This window comes from Tachypleus tridentatus, unplaced genomic scaffold (assembly GCF_004210375.1).
Source record: "Tachypleus tridentatus isolate NWPU-2018 unplaced genomic scaffold, ASM421037v1 Hic_cluster_2, whole genome shotgun sequence".
Classification (NCBI taxonomy): Eukaryota; Metazoa; Arthropoda; class Merostomata; order Xiphosura; family Limulidae; genus Tachypleus; species Tachypleus tridentatus.
The window spans coordinates 28,062,448-28,085,933 of NW_027467782.1; the positions used below are offsets into that span (position 1 = coordinate 28,062,448).

Sequence of the window (23,486 nt, forward strand, 5' to 3'; positions counted from 1 at the left end):
ATCATATCATCAGATATTATTCTTTTATCTTAGTAACAGTGAATTAGAAGTATGTTTTTTTATTATGCTGCTTTCAGCTGTGTTTTCTTTTCATGCTAAAAAATGTTTAAATGGTTTAGAAAGATATTTAACATGATTCTCTATCTCAGTTGTGTTTTTCTTTTGTTAGTTTACTTTTTTTATATATATATATACTAGTTTTTCTGTATTCGTCAGACACTGAAATGTAGTTTGTTAAGATTTTAGGGAGTATGTGTTTGTTTTTCTTCCAGACTACACATGTTGACAGATATGGAGAAAGCAGTCTAAGTTTTACAGGTCTCTGCCCTTCATTTCAAGGAAGCTACTCCTCAGTCAGTAGATTGAACTCCACTCTTAGAAGAGTGGAGAGGAAGAAGAAAATTGGTTCAAGTATGTGTTTCAGGTTTTACTTTTATTGCAAATAGAATATATAAAACTGCAGTCTCAAAAGCTAGGAATGATTTTTTTATCTAATGATATTGATAATTTAACTTATAGTTTGTATACATTACTGATTATTTCTTTAAAGCTTTAAAGATACCAAATGAGATGTGAAGAGAAAAATAGAAAGCACTTATCATTCTTGTTTTAAAAAAAAGTGTCTCATTATATATCGGGAGCAACTACTCTAATGATAAGAACTTCAACATTTATATCTTTGATATTGTACATTTTTTAGGTACGAGAACACATTTCTGAGTTTAAAAACATAAATTGTTTAAAGCAGATTATACAATATAAATAATAAAGAATCATTTAATGATCATATACACAAACGTTTTAAAATAATTAGTATACTAATAATCAAAGTCTACATTAAAACAAAGATTAAAATTTTATTAATCTAACCTTGAACAGGCACTTATAGTTCTGTTTGTCTCTCTAGAAATAATTAAAAGTAATATAGAAATGAAATTTACTGAAATACCATGACCCAAACTTAAAGATATACCATTTTAATTATAACAACTGTTTCATTGGTTTTCATATAATATTTGTCTATTTTTACTTAATTCTTTATTTTAAAGGCTAAAATTTAGATGAATTATATTTTATGATTATAAATGTTTGTTAATTGTATTTAACTTCCCTTTAAACAGTACCTAGTAGAGGAGATCTTGAATTAGAAATAATATTTTGTATTCATGAGTGTTTTTTTTTTTACTTCTTTGTTTTACAGTCCTCACTTCATTATCAGGAACCTCTTCTTAATCTGTACCGGGTTCTCCTTACAATAGCCAAGAACCACATTCCTGAGCAGACCAAAAAGATTGATTACGAAATCGTAACTTGCTGGTTACAAAGTGCAAAACTTGCCAGAAAGTAGGTTTTATTACACTGCAAATAAATTCTTGTAATCACCTCATCTGTACTGTTCCTTTAACTTTTCAGTCAATTATTAATCTGATCTATTCTTTCATTAATATCATATAGTAACATACATTTCTCTGAAATGTGTATGGAGTATTTCAGAGGCATCAGACCTGGAGGTGTTGTAACATCCCCACTTTTACATATTTTACATGCATAGCAACTGTAAATTATTATATCAATTTTCTGGTGAGGACATGCCCTAAATCTTTACAGACTTAGCTGACTTTGACAGCAGGGGGAAACACTTTTAGCAGCTTCTTATACTTTAAATTCCTCGTTGTACATTTTGCGTGTCTAGTCAAGCACTCCACCTATTTCTCTCCTTCCTGCACCACTAATACTGAAGATATCACATTGAAAAGTTCCTAAACCTGTCAGTGCATGCATGTAGAAGTTATTACTCATTTCTAATTCTTTGTAAGACATTATTGAGCTTTTATGTACATTCTCACAGAGAGAATATTATATAATGTGTTTATGGGGTATCATTTTCTTCTAACACTTTGTTCACATTAACAGAATCATTAATGTTTATTAAAATATTTTAATTTATAATCACAGTAAAGTTATATATTAGTCTCACAATTTATACAAGTAGCACACCTTGGTTGTAAGCTTCTGATGAAAATTTAAACTAAATGCAGTTTTAAAAAAAACAAATTCGTAATCCAGTTTACTGAGTTAAGTTGGGGGGAGTATTTCTCATCAAAATCTGACTTTTTGATTCTGTTGTTAGTGTCACATAGTAAAATGTTAAAGAAATAATTTATGATCCATGATGGTGAGAAAAACCTGCTACATAGAGTTTTTCTCTGCCCATACCAGCCGTTTTTACATATATATTTTAATTATGCATTGTCACTTTAGCCTAAAATTATGTCAAGTTAAAAGACATGTATTATTTGTAACCCAGTTATAAGTTTTGAAAGAAAACTTCATATTTAAAATGATTCTATCTTCATAGATAAGGTCCATAAGTTTTATACAGGAATGATCAAACAAAAGAGGACATTACAAACCAAATCATACTGTTTCAAAAATAATTTTGTTTACCATCTGGCATTGCTTTTATTTCTCTTTTTTGTCAACAGTATGATAATGGAGATTTAAATGTGTGCCATTACTCAGAATATTGTAAGAACCATTGAACTTTGTCTAGAATAGATTATTTATGAAGTAGCTTAATTTTTAGGGATTAGCTTGATACCAGAGTAGCAAAATGTCCAAAATCGTGAGGGTACAGACCTCAAACTTTACAGAAATATGGAGGCCTACTGATGGATGTAATGAAACTAAAGCTTGTTTCAGTTGATCTGATAGATATTTGATTATGTTCTTCTATCTCACATTTTCTGTACATAAGTGAATAAATACAACATACATGTTTCAGGGGACTGTAAGTCTGGCATAAGAGGTGATGAGGATAACATTTTGTGTGTGTGGATTGATATGGTTCTTGTGCAGAACTGGGTTTGAATATGAAAATGATATTGTATTGATAATTTGACAATTACCCCACTAGCAGTTTTCTGAACTTTAAGGTGGAATTATTCTGTGGCATGGTGGGCTTTTATAATAGATTACTTTTACCAGTTACTGTGTATCTCTTATATTTCTGAATTCTAGTGTTTTTTAGTCTTGATGTTTCTACAGCATATTGGAATCCACAGAAGATGCTGTATATGATCTCTCTCTGTTAGGTGATTTGATGCAAATTAATTACAGTTGTTTTGGCTTCTAAATGCTTTTCTGACTTAATATTGTGTACATATCCTGTATATGTGTTTTAGAGAAATCTCTGACATATAGTTTTCTTCTTAGAGTAATGCTAAAATAATAGGACTTGAACCCCATATAACAAAAGGTAATACAAATAAATGTATACATCTGGTTACTACTGATATCATACATAATCTACCTAGGATATCAATCAATCTAAACTTGTATACCCCTATTGAAAATATTCAAACACAGAGAATGAGTCAATGATTTTGTTGGAGTGCTGCAGCTCATGTTGCCACATAGTTGTGCTCTGTCTAACGATTGTACATCTTGACAATATTCTGACAGCACAGTCTCCATTACAGAAGGCTCTTTCATGCAACTGTCATGTAGAAATTACATCTGAAACTTGATAATTAGGCTTTTCAGCTCGTAATCTACAGATTACAGGATTGAACCTCATTACTGAACATGTTTGCCCTCTCAGCTGTGGGAACATTATATATTGTGACAGTCTGTCCCACTATTCAGTCTGACAAAGGTTAGTGGTGGATGGTATTGGCTAATTGCTTTCTATATAATTCATCACTCAAAATTAGAGAAGGCTAGTGCAGATGGCTCTTGTGTAGCTTTGCATAAACATTCAACAACGAGTCTCAGGACACCATGCTTTCTATAATTGATTTAATTTATGGGGACATTAGTTTCTCAGTGCTTGTTTTGGAAGTTTGTTAGCACAGGAATCTGTAAGTGCTGTATCTAGGTTTGTTTTTTTTATGATAATAAATGCTCTTTGTTTTAACTCGTGTATTTTTATAGCCACTTCAAGTTCTTGACATGCTTGAAGCTTTCATGTGTTCATCAACTAATCTTGTGCATATTAATAGCTTGTATTCAAGTTCACTGCTAAAGTCCAGAACTGGTACTAGATTTGAATCATTAGAATAAATATTATATTTGATAGTAATTCATCTGATAACTGTAGAATTAGTACCATACACTAAGTGAAGAATTTATTTAAGAATGAGTTGTAATTAAATTATATCATTAGATTTAACTGTTATTAAAAACTAAGAAGTATCTGTGTAATAATTAATTGCATAATTATATTAATTATGTAATAATTAATTGCACTATTATATTGCATACATTATGATTAGAATCCATTAACTGTACAATGAATCATGTCCATTAATTTTCAGAATAGTATTTTCAACCTGTGTTTTTTAGAAGTGGTCATCAACAGAGGGCTTATAGTTGTCTGCTAGAAGCTTCAGTATTAAACATACCTGAGACATTTGTGGAAAAGTCTAAGTGGCACTGGAATAAAGTAAATATAAATCTCAGTGGTAATATTTTTTGTAATTATTAAAGCAGATACTGTTCTTAGTTGTTTGTAAAACTTTTGATGAAATTATTTAAAGTACCTCTTTTAATATTTTGAAATGCCAAAATTGTGAAATTGGAAGCTCCAGGATTTTGCTGTGATTTAAAATTTTGAACTATTATGTTATAATGTAGTAAATTTGAAAATTATTAATTTATAAATGTCACTTTTTTAAACTTTGAAACTGTTAAATTATGAACATTGTATGTTCTAAATGTATACATTTGGAAGTACAAGATTCTGGAACTTAAAAGCATTAAGAATTTAACCTTGGAAGTGAAAAATTTTTATATTTGAGGCAGTAAAAAATGTTCTCTCATCAAACACCATAACATTTGGTATTTCTAAACTGTAATATTTACTTTGAATCTGAGTTTTGTGAAGATTATAATGATGAATTTGTAATTAACAAAATGTTACAGCAGTCTATTTATTTTGGCACTTTACTGGCAAATTTTAGTGTTTAGTTATAACAGTTTTCTGTCAACTTGCATTTTTTGAACTAATAGTAAATAAATAAATTTTATTTATGCATATGATTGTTATCTCAAATTAGAACCACATCAGTGCAGTATTAGTATCTTATACCTCTTAAAAAAGAAACAATTAGTTCAAATGTGAGTTGCATTACATCAAAAATAAAATTTCCAAAATATATTTATATCTTCTTACCTTACAGTTATTATTCAGCTGCTATGGTTTCTTCTCCTTTGTCCATCTAAGTATAGGTCTGATTTTTTTCTCCCTTGCTCCAGTGTTTTATTTCACCTTTAAATCTATCTCATTACACTTTTCACCTACATCAATGTGACCTCTGTTTTAAAACTGTATATAAGCATTTCTTAACAGGTGCATGTAGTACAGTTGTTGAAGATATTTTATGCATTTTTTTCAGGTTATATATTTGACTTTCGTGAAGTAAAAAAAAAAATTGTTTGGTATGTACGTTTACAGCTTGAATTCATGAATTAATGTATCCAGCATGGAAACAAATTAGGCCTCTCCTATCTCACCTCTGATATATAACATTGCTCCCAAATTGGGAAAGGAGTCGCTCTTAGTTGAGGCTGTCCATGACCTTATCTGTAGTAAGGTGGAAACATAGGTTTGATGTGGTGATCTTCAGGGGACTGTGATGCTGAACTTTTAGGTGATCCTGGACATTCTGGAGAGAATTTAGATTTGCTTTTTCTTGTGCCTTCCTTTCATCTGTTTGCTTCTAATGAGGCTAATTTTGATCACCTTTTACCAACTTCTTTTCTTTACTTAGTTCATTCAGTGTGTCATGTTTTTTGTCATTACTTGGTGGGTTTTCCTTGGGGGTGGAAAGGTCTGAAGGTGAGTACTTAGTCTTCCCTCCATTCCCTAATACTGAGGCTCATATAGAGATGTTTACTGCTCAGTTTGGTGAGTACTTAGTCCTCCCTCCATTCCCTGATACTGAGGCTCATATAAGAGATGTTTATTGCTCAGTTTTGTGAAGGGACAGCTATGTCTTGTCTGCCATGTTTGTCAGAACAGCATGTTTAACTCATTATCATGAGGTAGATACACGTTTAGACTCTCAGAGAATAGATCAGCTCCTGAAAATGTTAAGTTCCATAAAGAAGTTTATGCTTAATCTGAATATATCACAGTTTTGTAGGATTTGTTTGACCTTAACTAACACTGTAATATTTACTGTATGGACACTTTTTTTTCTCCTCATTTCAGTTGTCGACTTCAACACTTTCCTGAATTTCGTGGCTGGTATTTCATTGAAACATATTAGAGGGCATTTGTCTACTTACTGACAACCTCCATGTGTTATATGAGTCCTTTTCTCAAACTCTTGATTTTTGCAGGCATTCCAGACCCTTCATATTCAAGGGCTTATGTCACCCATCTGCATTCGTCTTAGTTGTTGGTTGCTTGACTTTCCTCAGCTCTTACAGGAGGTCTAGTTCCAATGTTGTCCTGACCCTAACAACAACCCCTTGTTTCATCATTACTTACAATATTTTATGCCCTTATCTACAGGGTTCCATGTTCAATTGATTGGAGTATTGCCAGCAGTGTAAATGACTACTGTATTCCTTTGTGTCCTGTGGGGACTCATCTACATTAATTTTTGTACATGTAGAAAACCTTTACCACAGATCCATGGGTACTACAGGCCCTTGCATCAGAATTGATCATTCATTTCTCATATCCACTACCATTTTTCATCATCTTATAGTATTTCACTTCCTGCAAGTCCTCAAATGTTTTAACTTCATTCCATCCATGGTTATCAGAGATGTGTTGGTCATTGGAGTGATTGAGAGAGTTGTTTCAGTTCTTACTAAGGTTTATTTCTGTATATTTGTTGTGCCCATATTGTCATCAGTCTTTTCATTTAAATCAATTCCTAAATCTTCCACAGTTCACGGTGGAGTCATTCCTCATTCTATATTGGTGTTTTTTTGTTGGGAATGTTGTTGACCATGTTTAATGTTGCTAATGCCTATCTACACATTTCCATGGTGAAGTCATCCTGCTACTATCTATGTTTTGTGCACAAGGGTTTGGTGCTGCAGGTCATCTCTCTGCCCTTTAAACTCACACTGGTTCCATATGTTTACAGTTTATAGTTCATGTTATTTTCTTTACCCTATCTCAAAATGGAATCAGTCAATATTAGCTATCTCGTAAGCACCAGAAAAAAACAACCAAAAAAGCACCCATCTTTTCTTTCCAGAATGACTTCAAATTGTAACATAAACCTACATTCTTTTATCCCAAGAAGTTTTAAGCTCATAGCAGAATAAATCTACTTATAATTAAACCATTATCCCACCATTATAAGATGTTAATCACCTGGGAAACATGCAGCTCACGTTACATTAATAAATTAAATTTACTCGTGAGTTGCTTGCTCATGAAAAAATATTATTATTACTTATTTTGCCTAAACTAAACTAAAAGGATACTTATTTTTACACTTTAGTTACTTTTATAAATATACATAAAAATAAAATGATTAACAATTTTCATTTTTTTCTTGCTATTGACTATTAAAGTTTACAAATCTTTTTTAATTAACCCCATACCCTGGGCCTGTGCACACACCATTACTTGGACATCTTGCTACTAGTAGCAGCATCACAGCACAGTCAGATACTATTTCTCTAAAGCAAAAAAGATAGAATTTATTATCAGAGCTAAAACTTCTCATTTTCTTTGGAACACTCAACTACCAGCCTTTTGGTCTCTAGTAACCCACCCTTAGGCATTGACAATAGTTCTATTCAGTCATAACTGGACTGGATTGTGCTTATACACCTACCCACTGATTAATCTGTTACCCAGCTTCCTAGCAATGATTTCTTCAATCTCTTGTCGTATTCTGTTGATTGCACGAGATTGGCCTAATCAACCCTTATCTCATATACCATGTACCACTTTTCCCTTAGGGTTTATTTTATGTTGCTTCTGGCCTGTGGACATCACCAGTCAGAGTTATTTGCATTACACTTACAGAGGACACTTTTTCATTCTACCCATGTTTTTCTGTACCCAGATAGGTCCTTCTTACCTTACCACTGGCAGCCAGGGAAAGGGATAAATACTTTTCACTGATTCATCTGACCTCTTTATTTTCACACATATAAATGATGGGTCCCCATTGTTTCTTATGTCTAATGAAGGCCTTGAGGTGTTAGGTTGCCTAAACTAAAGGTTTTAGTGGTGCTGGACAATGGCTTTTTATTTATTGTGTCTCTTTAGTTTCCCAGGGCTTACCTCTGGTTACCTCAATGGGATGAGTGGTAGAATTGATCCATATTGATTTTTATGGGCTCTCTCTGAAGGCAAGGAAAATTCTACAAGTCTCAACTTATCAGATTCATCACATTTCTATGTTCATCGTGGCCCAGTTGAATTGCTCACTGGAGGACATTCTGAGCTTGTGTGTGAACCTTCCCCAATACTTTTATCTCACATTATTTACATAATCTGGCATTATCTTTCTTTGAGGGTTTTTTTACTACCCCTACATCTATGTTAACCTCATCTGCTAGGTTATACTGAAAGGTGAGTATTTGCATCACTAATCTTCTCTCTTTTTTTTTTTTAATTTCAAAATTCTACTTTTTGGTGAGTGTTGCCCAATCAAGTGTGCTTTTATCAAACCAAATTCACTCTAGCAACTACTGACACAGTATACTTTATCTAGGTTGTTACAGGCTCTGTGGAAATATGGTGTCACATACAACCACACAGAGACAGACTGAGTGGTATTACTCTACTATGCTGGATTACCACTCAGAAAATATAATGAATAAAGCATAAGGGGTTCTTCCCCATCTCTGCTGATCAGTGGATTGAATAAATCAGGGTCAGTTTGCTTTTAGAAATTTAGGAAATTTGGTTCACTTACTTTGCTGATTCTAGAGCATTGTTTTTTAGGACTTCTCTAATGTGCACTACCCCTGCCCCCAGTTAGAAACCTTTCTACTCAGGATTTTGAGTGTTGTTTTTTTTTTCCAGATTTTGGTAGGAGCAGCACCAGCTTAAACAGGAGCTTACTCGTAAGAGTAGTTCAGTTTCGACACTCAGCTATCCAGTTGGGTTTGGTGTGGTCTTTCTTCTTGATTAATGTTGGTTCAGTACATTGTTCATTGTCACTTCATAATTGTGGATGCAGAGTAGTCCCATTCTGTGTTTTTGGTTCATCACAGTTTGTTCCATATCTTTCCAGTAATTCCAGGGACAAATGGAATTTATGCTGCCCACTTGGCTAGGGAGAGAGGATGAGTGTCTGTAATTTCAGGTTGGATAAGTTCTGTTTCCTCAGGTTAAATATTGCATGCAGTGTCATGTTATTCCAAATCTGTGGTTTTGCTTTTGGACTTCTTCAGTTTGAGGAAAGGGCTTGTCCACATTGGTGTTATTTATTTACTTCTTATGATTCCAGATGCATCACTCTGTAGCTATGGGTTTGGATCCATCCTGTCTCACACACACATATATATATTATGATCCAAATGCCCTATCCACCAACATGGGATTTAGGAACCATGATCCTGTGATTCCAACCCTGAACAGTGATACCTTGGATATGTGGTTGGGGCTTGGCCAGTGATTATAACATATCATTTCAAGTTCCACATCCACTGCACAGTTTAGTTTCTGAGTGTGTAACATGCCTGTTGTGGCTGTGGTGCAGTTCCTCACTATGTTGTTAGTATTATATATTTCTTTTAGTATGTCCACAGTCTATGCAGACATTCATGTCTGAGGGAGGGACTGTGGATTGGGTCTGTCTCGAAAAATGTCAGTATTGTGCAGAGGTGTTTATGAACACTATCAATATAAGATAGAGGGCACATTGATGTAGGTATTAACTTCAACTTACTTTTACTTGTGAACAAATTCAACACTGTAGGTTTTAGATTACATGAAAGTTAACAATTTCCAAATGAGTGTTGCTCTCTTGAATTGTAAGATTTATAGTTTAAAGTGAGTTTGATTTGTTTTGAGTATTTAATGTTATGTGGTTTGGGTTAAAATAATGAACAGTAAGTTTTCTGTGAAAAATCTTACATTTTAAAATATTATCATATATTTCTGATGTACTAGCTTTCTATATATTTTTTCCCCTACTGATTGAAAAGTTATATCTGACTTTTAAACTATAACACCTCAAATTGAATGATCATGTGTCACTTTTCTTAACCTAATATTAAATTGTACTTGTGATAATATAGTCTTAGATCACTGTATTAAATGATCCTGTTTCCATTCAACTGTGCCTAATGTTGAACTGTACTTGTGATAGTGTAAACTAAGATCTCTGTATAGAATAATCCTGTTATTCAACTAGGTCTTTTCTTGAACTGTACTTGGGATAATCTAGTCTTTGATCTATCTGTATAATATTTTGTTATTACTCATCTAGGCCTAATATTGTATTTTATTCGTGATAATGTAGATTTGTAACCACTGTACTGAATGACCCTGTTACATCTTACTGTGGTCTAGTATTAAAGAAAAATGGAGAATAAAAATTTATACCACAAAAAATGATAAATAGCCTGAACACCCTTCCTCTGGTGATATTAAAATTTAATGAAACAGAAGGGTTGATAACACAGTGTTATCAAGTAAAGAATCTTCAAAACGGATGTTGTACAAGATATTTGTAGAAACATACATGTGAATCAGTAGTAAATCAATATTATTTTAAAATTATGTCAAAATTGATATGTATATAAAAATTGAGGTTTTAAATGTTTTTAAGTTTTCAGTAGATATTGATATCAGTTAAATAGGATGATACACCAAAAGTTATATGATATGCAAACTTGTCATGTTTCTAAAATTTTAATAGCCAGCTAGTACTCTGGTACCTGTATGCTTATTTTGTGACTTGTTATACAGAATGAACAGGAACAAGCTATCAATATTCTTCAGAAAGGAATTCAGGAACATTTTCCAGATGTTTCTCAGTTCAAGAATAACCCATCTCAAAAACAGAAAGAGGCTGCTGCTTGTGCCAAGGTAATAATGGATGCTACTTATACAGAAGTTTTAACACTTATGTTACATTACTTAGATACTTTTTGCTGATGATAATGTAGAAAATATTAAACATGTAGAACAGAGGTATACAACATGTGGCCTGCAGGTCAGATTTGGTTCACCAACTCACTATACAGCTCATGACATGAAATTATAGTGCTTAAATTTGATAGTTTTTGTTTTTTATCTGATGAATTATTTTTCATCTGTTATTAAATTTAAGAGTTTCTATATCACAATTTAATAGAAATTTGATTAGTTTTATAGTTGGTAGAAAATATAAAGGACTCTTTTTTGCTTATTTTATAGAAAGAAATGTTATGGCCTGCCAACTCTCACACTTTCAATTGGCCCCAACCAAATAGAGTCAACATTTTATAGGCTGTAGGTTGGCCTGAATTTAAAATGTGATTGATTGTTTATCTATTTTAATATTGTGTGTTATTCTTTAATGTATAAGATACAAAGTTTAAGTGTCTTACATTCAGAAGTTTATTAAACTACTTCGTGTTTGTGTTATACTAATTACAATAGCATAGCTAATAATCCATATTTTAATAGTGTATAAGTTTTAAATTCTACAATATTTAAAATCATGTATTTCTTCTGTTCTGACACCTTTTCTTCTAGCATGTCATCTTTCATATTTTATCAACCACTATTCAGAAAAGTAAAAAATTCAAAGTAAATTTCTCTCTATAAACTCATCATGACTCAGACAAACCAGATTTTTTTATAGCCTTCAATTCTGTTTGGTTACAGAGCTATCAAAGAGAAAATCAGACCCTTCCTGTCACATCATGCCTTTCATAATTCATCAGTTGTTCTCTCTATGTTTAATGATATGTTACCTATGATCAATAGAAAGTCAAGGTTTTTTATGTATCAAATGGCATATTGTACAATGTTCTGAAATGTTGATGTCACTCGGAGTACAAACGTCGTTCTTACAAGAAAGTTAACAACTACGTTGAATGAATTTGTAACGACTTTTGTCACATAGCCGGAAAGCCAGGGAAAATTTTGAGAAATCTATATTGTTTGGTGCATTATTTAATTAAATACAAATTATTAAATGCATTACTATTAGGAGTCTAGCATAATTAGGATGAAGTCTCTTTAATAGTCAATAGCAAGAAAAAATGAAAATGATTAAGCATTTTATTTTTCATGTTTATTTTTATGTATATTTATAAAAGTAACTAAAGTGTAAAAATAAGTATCCTTTTAGTGTAGTTTAGTTCAGACAAATTAAGTAATATTTTTTTCATGAGCAAGCAACTCACAAGTAATGTAATTCATTAATGTAATGTGAGCTGCATGTTTCCCAGGTGATTAACATCTCATAATGGTGGGTTAGTGGTTTAGTTATAAGTAGGTTTATTCTGCTATGAGCTTAAAACTACTTGGGATAAAAGAATGTAGGTTTATGTTACAATTTAAGTCATTCTAGAAAGAAAAGATGGGTACTTTTTTGGTTGTTTTTTTCTGGTGCTTACAAGGTATCTAAAATTGACTGATTTCATTGTGAGATAGGGTAAAGAAAATAACATGAACTATAAACTTTTACTGGAACAAAAATTGTTTGAAACGTATTACTTAGGAGATTATAGGGACTACACAAAGGAAATTTGAGATTCTTGAGGTGACAAAAAAAGTATTTTTTTTATTTTAATATGAAAATTACTTTGCCTGTTGACTATTCAAAGTAAATGCTCAATAAATTCGTTAAAAAATCTCCATTGTATTTTTTTTAATTCTTCACTAAAGATATGATTTTTGTATGTGAATGACTTGGAATGTTAACTGAAAATATGCCAAATTTTGTGAGGACAGATACACTGTATTGAAAGTTAGAAGTATTAAATATAAAAAGAGTAGAAATGAGTGCAAAGAGGTCTTGTGGTCAGTCAAGTCAACCAAGCCCATGTTGAGAGAGTTAACAATGGTATTTCTTTTTTGGGTATTTTAACAAAAGCAAAAATACATAATAAGTGCTTCATTTTTAACTTTTCTAATGGTAAGTTATGATTTAAGAAAGCTGAAGTTTTCCATTCTCATTTCAAAATATCTAATATTTTTGTGAAATATATACTGCCTTTGTTACACTGTTAAATCCTCCAGAGTTTTAATAGTTTATTCAACTGTAAAATTTGAAGCTTCAGTCTGATCAAATAATGTAAAATATTATTCCATCACCCTAAACTATTGGTATCTTCTCCTTCCATCTGGGTTATTAGTGTGTAGATATAAAATCATAATGTAGATTGCGTGTTTTGAATAAATTCAAATCTGAATACTGTGGTAGTTCCATCTCTGTATAAATTTTGCTTAGGACCACATGAATAATATAGAGCATATGAAATAATTTAAGATAACTAAGTTCATTTATTGTAATACCACTTTCTGTTATCTTTATTAGGCAACATTAATGCTTGCCAAATATAGTGAAGAATCGGCTGTCTTGGAGAGTAATGCCCTTATTCTAATGTACCGAGATGTGGTTGCCATTCAGCCTGAATGGGAAGAAGGTCACTTCCATTTAGCCAAGTATTATGACCGAGTTATGACTACATTAGAGAAATCAGAAAAGAAAAGGTGTGTGTGCCTAGGTTGTTTATTTCACAAAATATTTTATTGCTAAATTTCTTACACAGTATAAGTATATGATTTTCACACTCAGAATTTTTTCTTCATCGAACAAATTCATCATTATATCATATACATCTATGCTGAATGACTTTGCTTGACAATTTCAGGGTTATGTTGCATTTTACAAACACTGTTGAATTAACATCTTCTGATAAATTTTACTATTTTTTCCTTTAAATCTAATTTGTCTTTATATTTTTTATGTTTAACATTTTCTATACAAGCACCCTTTTCTGCACTTTGCAACCCTTTTACAGAATATCATGATAGTAGTATCAACATCTTCAAATAAAGATGGTCACAAATAAAGTTAATAAATCAAATGTTAAAACATGTAATATTATGTCAGTTTGAGTTCTTAATTTTATACAGTATGAAAATTGTGATGTCTACTCCCTAAGTCTCCTCTCTAATTAATTTACTATCCCTTCAAGGAATAAGGAACTGATGTAAATTACTTATTATAATATTGTTACTACTCAGGCAAAGCATAATTTTTGTAGTGATTAACCCCATCGAGGCAAATTTTCCTATGGATTGGAGGCAGAGGGCATGTTATCATGTTTGTAGAGTTATATTCAAAATATTATTGAACTACTATTTTATAAATTCATGTCAGTAAATTTGGCATAAAACTATACATTATTTAATTTCTTAATTTGAAAATAAATATCAAAATAAGATTGCTAAATATCAGTTTTTTTTGTCATGTGATGTGTTTGGTCATATTACATTTTATAAAGCTCACAATACAACATCTCTAGTTTCTTATGAGTTACAAACTCAAATTATTAATATTGCAAGCTGGAATATAAAATAAGAACCTCTTATATTTTCTGTGTCCTGAGATATCATTCTGTTCAATGAATCCACCATAATTGCTCTGTCTCCTTTTCCATTTTTGAAACCATATTTTTACACATAACCCACTGCACTTCATGAGGTATACATAGCAAATCAAAAGCTCAGACTTCTCCTTCACATTCTTTTCTCAGCCTTTGCAAGGCTTAAGTACTAAAGAACCACCTTTTTTAAATATAGACAAAATGGAGATTGGATGTATTTTTTAGACCCAAATGCTGCTTAGTTGGTAGCCTTGATACATTGCAGTGAAATTCTATGGCATTTACATAATAATTTATATATTTTTTGTCATTTCAAAATGCATATATAAAATTTAAAAAGATTATTTTGTTTTATATTTTTCTCGTGCCAAATTTAACAATGTTTACAGTTTATGCCAAGCAAGTATAAACCTTAACATTTGTAGGTAGCAAAGATAATTATTTTCTATATTTGTTCACATAGTTTTCTGTTTTATGAATAATGACTGAAATTTAAAATTAATTTGAAAATAGTAATAATATACATACATACATAATGTAACTGAAATGTGATTATATTTTACAAAACACTAGGTGCACTATTTGTAAAAAACTAAGACAGTTGTACTTTTTAAAGACCACTGTTGGATATGCTAACATTAGCTGCTCATGTGTCACGTGATTGCAACTTTTGTGGCATTACTGTTATTCAGACACAGCTGAAAGCTCAATAAAAGATAATAAATGTAAATAGATGAATAATGTTAAATTTAAATTATGCTTTGTTCATTCTAAAATTACTGTAATATGTTAATAGGAAACTTCAAATGTTTATTTTAAGTACAGGGTGTTCGGAAAGTCACTGCGCAGTTTTATAATCATGTACATGTTTTGACTGTTTTCTTTGGCTGTGATATGTAATTAAGCAATACAGGGTTTTATATATAAGTAGAAGACAAGGAAAATAAGGGATTAATGTCGAGAAAAATTACACCAGTGACAAGTTTATATAAACTATGTCAAGTGTGTGAGTGGTGAATAAACTTAGCTGAATATGTCTAATGTTACTGGGACCATTATCTCAGTTTAGTGAAAGTACATTTGCTTTGATGACTTCTGTTGTTTATTAACATGCCTTTCCTTTCCAGTTTTGGGTTTTGTTGGAAAACAGTTTTGTTTCCTAGTAAATAATAACAATTCTTCAGAAGGTATGCTCATGGGGTAGGTAATTTTATACACTAATGTCAGTTGCATGTTTGCCAAGTGACTTACTACTTATATGGCAAGATTATTCATTAGGCTTGTTTCAAAATAGCTTTAAGCTATTTAGGATAAACAAATTGTATTGTTATGTAACAATATGCAATCATTCTATAAGGAAAAGTATGATGTAGATTTATTGTCTAGTTATTTATGGTGTCTTCAGGTTGGTAAGCATTTGATACTAATTTAAAAGGTTTTAGAATTGTACAGATGAAGATTTGCAATTTTCAGATAAATAAAAGTATTTTTCATCTTAAGATTGAAATTACTTTTCACTCTTGGAAGTCAGCATTTTGACTTCATGTGTTCATGATGAAGTTTTCAGTAGAAATACTTAATTAAAAGTCATTCTGTTAGATACAAAATAGTGGTAATATTTACTGATACTCTGCAAAACAGCATGAAGATATTCTTACATTATCAGAAGTTATAGTATGACTAATATAGTGGTTACCATGGTGGTTGCAAATGAGATGTATATGGAAAGAGTTGAAAACTAACATGGTTTCCACAATTTTATCCTTTGTAAAACTTTTATAAACTCAGTTTGTTTTGTTTCAACTTTTAAGTTTGAGACTCATTACAAAAAATATTTTGGCGAATAAATACTATCTTTTATCTCTAGTAAACCCCTCATCTTCTTTTTTTGTGGAAAGTAAAGAGATAAGAATGTTATTACAATGGTATATTTATTTGATGTCAATATTTCAGTGAAGTTATTGTCCACATGGTTCAGTGCTATGGGCGCTCTCTACAGTATGGATGCAGACATCTTTTTCACTCCATGCCGAGGATGCTGTCACTTTGGTTCGACTTAGGCACACAAGTTGTAGAGCACCAGAAGAGTAAGAAACCTCCTCAGAATCTGGAACATTGGGAAAGGATGTTAAACGTTATGACAACCAAAGTAAATAAAATCTCTTCTGTTCTTACAATTCATTGTTGTTTTCTGTTTGGTAACAAAAAGTATTATTATTTTATTATTATGTAGAATTACAGGTAAGACAGTAACCATACCTTAAGATTTAATTTCTAGTATACCAGTTTCTATGGATTGTATTTTATTCACAGTTTTAATAATTTTTCAGGTCATTACAAATTTTGTGGAAAAGCTTCCTCCATATCTATTTTATACAACATTTTCTCAGCTAATCTCTCGCATAGGCCACTCCCATCCTGGAATATCATTACAGCTTCAGGTATGTATAGAAATAGTAAGAAAGGAAGAAAATTGTATATATTTATTCCTAGAGTAGATTAATTTTTCATTCAGGTATATTTTAATCTTTATTATTTTGGCACAATTTATTAAGTAGATGATATGTTCATGGGTACTGAAGGTTAATCATACTTGATGAATTACATACGCTAATGGAGTGATGTGTTGCTACAGATATAAGTGTTAATGATATGTTTAACAGATTTATATATTGAAGTTCACAGTTCCACACTATTTAATAATACAGTGCTGTCGTATTATAAGACTTGTAGGTGGAGGAACATATCATAGGCCTTTCATTTCATGTAATGAAATTATTAAATGATATAGTGCCAAAAAAAACATTAACATAAGGAAGGCAGTTTTCACTTTTCATCAGTGAAGTATAGAAATTTTGTGACTAAACAATTAGGACAACAACAGACTCAGAAACTACACCCTAAACCAATTGGAACAATGCTATCATCTGCAGAACAGGGATTTTGATTATCAAAAGAACCCCTAACCCAGATGATCACTGAAACAAATTTTATTGTACCACTAGCTAGATAATAAAGAAAGTTTGAGGTTGAACAAATCTCATTAGCCAAAAGTTTGCAAATTACCAACTAAATTTCAGAATCATATAATTTTTTTGAAAAAAATGGGTAAATAAACTCGAGTCACACTAATTCCACCTGATCACATATGTATAAAGAGTTCATAAAAGTTTAGAAAGTTAATAAATTTCAAGCCAGAAGCCCTTATTCTGAAAAGTTCTTAAAAAGTAAGGGAAAAAAAATTGCCTTCCAGTATGGTACATTATACCCTCTCAAATGTTGCTCCCCATACAGAAATGTTTTTTTCATATGCAACACGTCTTGAGCATTTACATACCTTATAATCAACTGATTCAAATGCATCTCCCCTGTAAATCATCATGCAACATCCCTCTAGCAAACAAAAAGTAGTGTGACACACACTCTAGACACATGTGACACTCCTATTGAATTTTGCCAAATTATCACTTCTCATTTGACAGTACTCATGTCAAGGTGTATTTTGTCATGCTTTTAAATTTGTCCAATTTTATGATTTTTTTAATATTATTCTCAAGAGACTAGGTTGTGGTTGGTAGTTCACTTACCAGTGGTATGATCCTCATCTTATCCCTCCCCCCTTCCACCTGTGTTATCAAAAAAAATAATAGATATGTAGTATCTAGCTACTTCCATTCTGTGTTTATTGGTATCTAATCTTACTAATGTGTTTACAAATTCAGAGGATATTTCTATGTTAATCAGCCATTGTATAAATAAACATCATTTCAGTTATAGTATAGTCAGTGAGGCACAGTATCACCAAAATGATATAAATCAAGAGGTGTGACCCAAATGTAAAGTGGGATTTTTTCTTTGTCAAATTCAGAAAAGTACAAGGCTTTTGAATATTGGTTCTTATGGACTTAATATAGTCCAGAATGTTTACAAAATATGAGATAACTGAATAGAACTATAGCTTTGTCATGCTAGTACTAACTCATTAATAAATAGCCCAGCTATAAGAGAGAGGATGGTTTTACTTTTTTTATTAAAGTTTGTGGTACATAGAAGTCTTGATAATAATCCTGTCTTGAAAGGACCATACAAATTTGGAATAGGAGACTTTTGTATAATATTTAGGTGTTAAAACAAAAACTGACTGAGTCCAAATGTAAATGGTTCAAAAAGTTGTTTGTTAACTCATAATTCTGGCTAAAAGGTGATTCTGTAAGTCATTTCCAACTGTTCTGTAACCACTTCTAGTTTTGTATCAATCGACAGGCCTATGTCTGGTTTTTGGCAGATAAAATGATAAAATTTCTAATAGGTAGATTTGTAAAGTCTTGTATACTTTCTGCTGCTGACGTATGTATTAAGTTAGTGAATATAAATATAATTAGCAAAAGAAATCACTGCCAACCTTTCTAAGTAAACTAATATATTCAAACTGACCACTATAGCTGAGCAGTTAGTGGTATTTTAATCAATTAATTAATTAGTACATTGTTCTAGAAATAAAATCAAATGGTGGTGGGTGCTAACAAACAGTTGCCTTCTCTCTGATCAGCAGTTCAAAAACAGTAGCACTGAGAAATTGCCATAACAGAGACAGGGCCAACAAGTTTGGTGGAAGTATGAATCAAACTCCAGATGTTTGAAATGTGAAAACTGAACAAGCTTGAAGTAAAATAAAAAAGACAACGACTTATGAAGCAGTAACTACCCATATTACAAATAGTTTGTCCTGCAGATTTGTACTTAGCAGTAAACAAACAAATATAACATTAGTTTTCTCAGTTGGATGTTTGATATTATAAAAAATGGTAATAATTAAAGTTGTTTTGGATTTAATATTCAATTTCCCATAATTCAGCTCCACTGGTTTTAAAAATAATATTCTTTTTTTTAGTTTGTTTGTATTTTTATCCATTATCATAAACAAAATAATAATTTGATCTAAGTAAGGGTTTTTTCTTCTTCCTGATTTGTAAAACTTATTTGACAGAAAAAAATGAATATTATTTACAATGAATATGCATTCTCATTCTTCCTGATTTTTTTAGTGAAGTGTACATCTTTTAGTCTCAAAACTATGGGATGTGATCTTTCTTTTATATGTTGCTTCTGGCTATTTTATTTCAATTTTCAGCAATAATCAGCCATCATGCTGATGTTCCACCTTCCCTTAAATCTTGCCCCCCCAGTGGCTCAGCGGTATGTCTGTGGACTTACAACGCTAAAAACCATGTTTCGATACCCATGGTGGGCAGAGCACGGATAGCTCATTGAGTAGCTTTGTGCTCAATTCAAAACAACAACCTTAAATCTTTGTGCCAGCAGTGAAATGGACATGAGATACAAGAAATTAAATTTGAAATTCATATTGCAATCTAACTCTTTGCATTTATTGAACATGTTATAGAAAATATATTCATAATTTGGGTCCTTGTTGTACTCTAACAATTTGTTAATAACCCTTTCTGTACAAATTGTGAAAATTGCCACATGTAGCGTAAAATGATTTTTATCCACCTACCAATAAAATAATTAATTTTTATACACTTTGTTTTTATGAGTGTATTACTTATATAATATGTTCTTGAAAAATATGCGAGTATATTAGTATATAACTTTATTGAATTATAATACTTACGTAAATGGAAGAATCCTATTTATTATGCCATATTTCAAAGTGTCTGTACTGCATTGACCTGGTTTTTCAGAGCATTCATTACAACACTTTCTTGTTTCCTTCCATTTTGGATATCACACTCTGCATCACTTTTTTGGATGCATATTTCAACCACCAGGCAAGGGTGGAATAGAAACTAAAGCATGGACAGTTTTTTTCCAGGCTATTGCTTGCAACCTGCATGAGGATTGCTAGCAACAAATTTCTTTTTTAGTGGCAATTCCATCTGAATTATGCATTTCCACCAGTTGCTGTGTGACCATTACGACATACCTCTTGAAAGTAAATTTTTTTTTGCAGTATTTTTGTAAACATGAAAACTATTTAGCAGCATACATGTCAGCAAGTGTAGGTCTAGCTTCTTAAACCATGCATGGGGTTTATGACTTGGCTCATAAAGCTTCAGCAACTGTTCTGCTTTATCAACTGCTCCCATGTTTTCATTAAACTTTTCTATATAGCATAGTTTTTTTGTAAAATTGTCTGGTCCCCCCCCAAAGTAAGTTTTATCCTTTTCAACAAAATTAGCTGAATATTTTGTGGTTATCACATATACTGCTCTTCTGTCTTCCCATTTTACTATCAGAGCGTTGTCATTACGAACAAAAGCTGTGTCATGACTCTCCAGATGCTCATTAGCGAGCTCTTTTGGGATTTCTCTATTAGTGTGAATAGTAGTCATCCTCATTATATTTTGAGTTTTCAAAAAATGTGCCAATCAAGTACTTGTATACCAGTTGACTACAGTTACATGACACCCTTGTTCAAGAACAGATTCTAATAAATGGACAGTTATTTATTTTTTCACTAGATGTAAGCTTATTTACTCCTTCAACATCAAGTAAAGAATATTGATTGTTGGGTATTCTCTGTAGTACGCCCTTAAGCTGTATTCACACCAATTGTTTTCACTGTTGCACATGACAAATAATTTGATGCCTTGTACATTTAGTTTTTATGAATTGGCGAAAGCCTAGTCATCCTTTCCATAGAACTAATGCTTCATCAATTAAAATATGTTCTCCTACATCCACATTTTTCATCAAAAATTTTCTGAAAAGCTCACCAATAGCATCCAAGCTTGTATAAGTTACATTTTTTGACATCATTTATTTTAGTAAAGCATAAAAATTTTACAAATGACATGCACGTCTCTACTTGTTATGGCAGCCCAGAAAAAAATGAATACCTGTTTCATAGGGCATTCTTGCCCAATACTGGTTCATATTGTTATATTTACATATTCTAGTTTAAAAATGAAGAGTAAAAATGTAAATATATCAATTTAAACGACATCTTTACACTGGATGCCATTTACAAACAGTGATAGTACGACCCAAGGAAACACGGATGGCAACGCCCTTGAAGGGTGTGTAGAGTAGCATATGTCAGGCAACTATGATGTGACGTCTTTAAGTGACTGAACCTCTGACACTGGAAACATCGGAGAGGGTTTGGAATGTACGGCCATTCCCTGCAATTTAGATAACCTGCCTTGATGGTGACAGGTGCAGGTGGTTATGTAAATGTCAGAATGAGGATATTGTTCGGTATTGTAACTCCATCTTTGTGAGTGGAGATACGCCTCACTGCAGAAACTCGAGTGGAGAACCCAGCTAAAATCTCTGACTCGGGGATGTTCTTCAAATCCCTCTCAACAATAACTGTTGGATGTTTCCACTGATATGTCTCCAGATCAAAGCTTCTTTTCTGACTTTGGAGAGCTAGCAAGTCCCTACAGTCCCTTCTGAATAAAAAAAGGAGGACATTTGCCCTCAAGGTTTCTCTGAAAGAGAATGTAGGATAATAAAATGAGGTACAACTGGTGGTACAGATGTTGAACATTGCTGATCAGAATCTTCAAGACGTGATTGTTTTCCTATTGACTGTTTTTCACTATTTTATTTAAATGTTTGTTTGGAGGATCCATAAGAGAAAAGAAACTTTTGGTGCCCTCTGATCCCACCCACCATAGAGCCCTATAAGGAGACGCACTACAATGTCAAGCAAAGACACTGCAGCAACGACAGGGTTTTGTGAGCACTACACCCAAACACCTGCATCAGACACAAAGTCCACAACACCTGTTAAGAACTTTCAACACTGGTACCTGGTTGACCATAGCCCAAGTGGACCAGCTGATTGATCCAAGGGGGGCCACCCCAAGGCTGCCTGTCTATAGGAATTCAAGGTCAAAATGGTGTGTTATGGTTGGACCCCCAACCAACAGGATCCTCTCCTCCCCTTCACGGTTCACCACACACGGTAAACACGTGGGTGGATGTTTAGATCCCAGAAGAGGTAATCTGAAAGAACAGAACCTTCCCTGGGAGTTCCCTTCACCACGTACAGGAGTCCACACTGAGGGGTGAGAATAAGAAGTGCAGTAAAAATTAAAATAAAGAAATAAAGTTGTTGTATGGAATAAAATACAGAATGTGAAATATCAATTTTTCAAATCAATTATATACGAGTGTGCGTGTATAACAAATATTTAAAGAAACACATTAGGGATGCTGCAAACACGAAAATTGTGACCATAGTGATGACTACCAGAGCACAAAACTTTAATGATACAAAGAATTATCACAGAGAATATTAGGTAGGAAAGTAAATAACGTTTCTTTGCAAAAAGTTATCATTCGGTTTGAGGAAAAGAACTTGCAAATTTATGCCTTTTCTCTATGTCAATATTTTAATATTTGAAGCAATTCAAAGTTGACTATGTGAGAAATGGCTCAACAGCTCCATGTAACAATCATTACCTACATCTACGAAATTGGAAAAGTTTCAAAACTTGGACACTAGGTTTCGGATAATTAACATGTTGAGAGAGTCACTATTTGTTAATCTTTGACAACAAGAAATGCTCATGAACCAATTCTGGAAAGAATTGTTAGTGGCAACGAAAAGTTTTTGTTGTTTTTTTTGTTATGAGCATACTCAACGTAAGAGACAATTGTTGAATCTCTGTTACGCACCTGTACCAACACCGAAGAATGGCTGATATCCAAAAAAAAAAGTTTTGCCTTGTGTTTGGTGAGATCTGGGAAGTGCAGTTTATCACAAAATTTTTGATCCAAATCACAGCTGAAAGATATTGTCATCAGTTGGAGTGCTAACACCAAGCACTGGTAAGGAAAAGAACTGCATTAATCAATATAGAAGACTAATGTTTTTTCATGACTTAAGATTGTGTTTTGAATCCTACACACTTCATAAATGACCCAAGAAAAACTTCAGGCCTTAAAATGGGAAGTTGTGCCTC

General features: G+C 32.3%; 1 protein-coding gene across 11 annotated transcripts in view; it reads left to right on the plus strand.

Annotated features, from left to right (window-relative positions):
* The first annotated feature begins 272 nt into the window (after window positions 1–272).
* LOC143243004 (serine/threonine-protein kinase atr-like) overlaps window positions 273–23,486 on the plus strand; it is a 30,396-nt gene continuing 7,182 nt past the window's right edge. For 2 of the 11 annotated variants that reach the window (XM_076486636.1, XM_076486641.1), the window contains exons 1-7: window positions 310–411; window positions 1,202–1,344; window positions 4,348–4,447; window positions 10,907–11,026; window positions 13,470–13,645; window positions 16,498–16,693; window positions 16,875–16,985. In XM_076486636.1, coding sequence (XP_076342751.1) covers window positions 13,479–13,645; window positions 16,498–16,693; window positions 16,875–16,985 — 474 coding nt within the window. In that variant the 5' untranslated portion in view covers window positions 310–411; window positions 1,202–1,344; window positions 4,348–4,447; window positions 10,907–11,026; window positions 13,470–13,478. Of the gene's footprint in view, window positions 412–1,201; window positions 1,345–4,319; window positions 4,467–10,906; window positions 11,027–13,469; window positions 13,646–16,497; window positions 16,694–16,874; window positions 16,986–19,087; window positions 21,022–23,486 lie in introns of those variants that run through there. The other 9 variants (XM_076486639.1, XM_076486637.1, XM_076486631.1 and 6 more) reach the window with 9 other exon arrangements.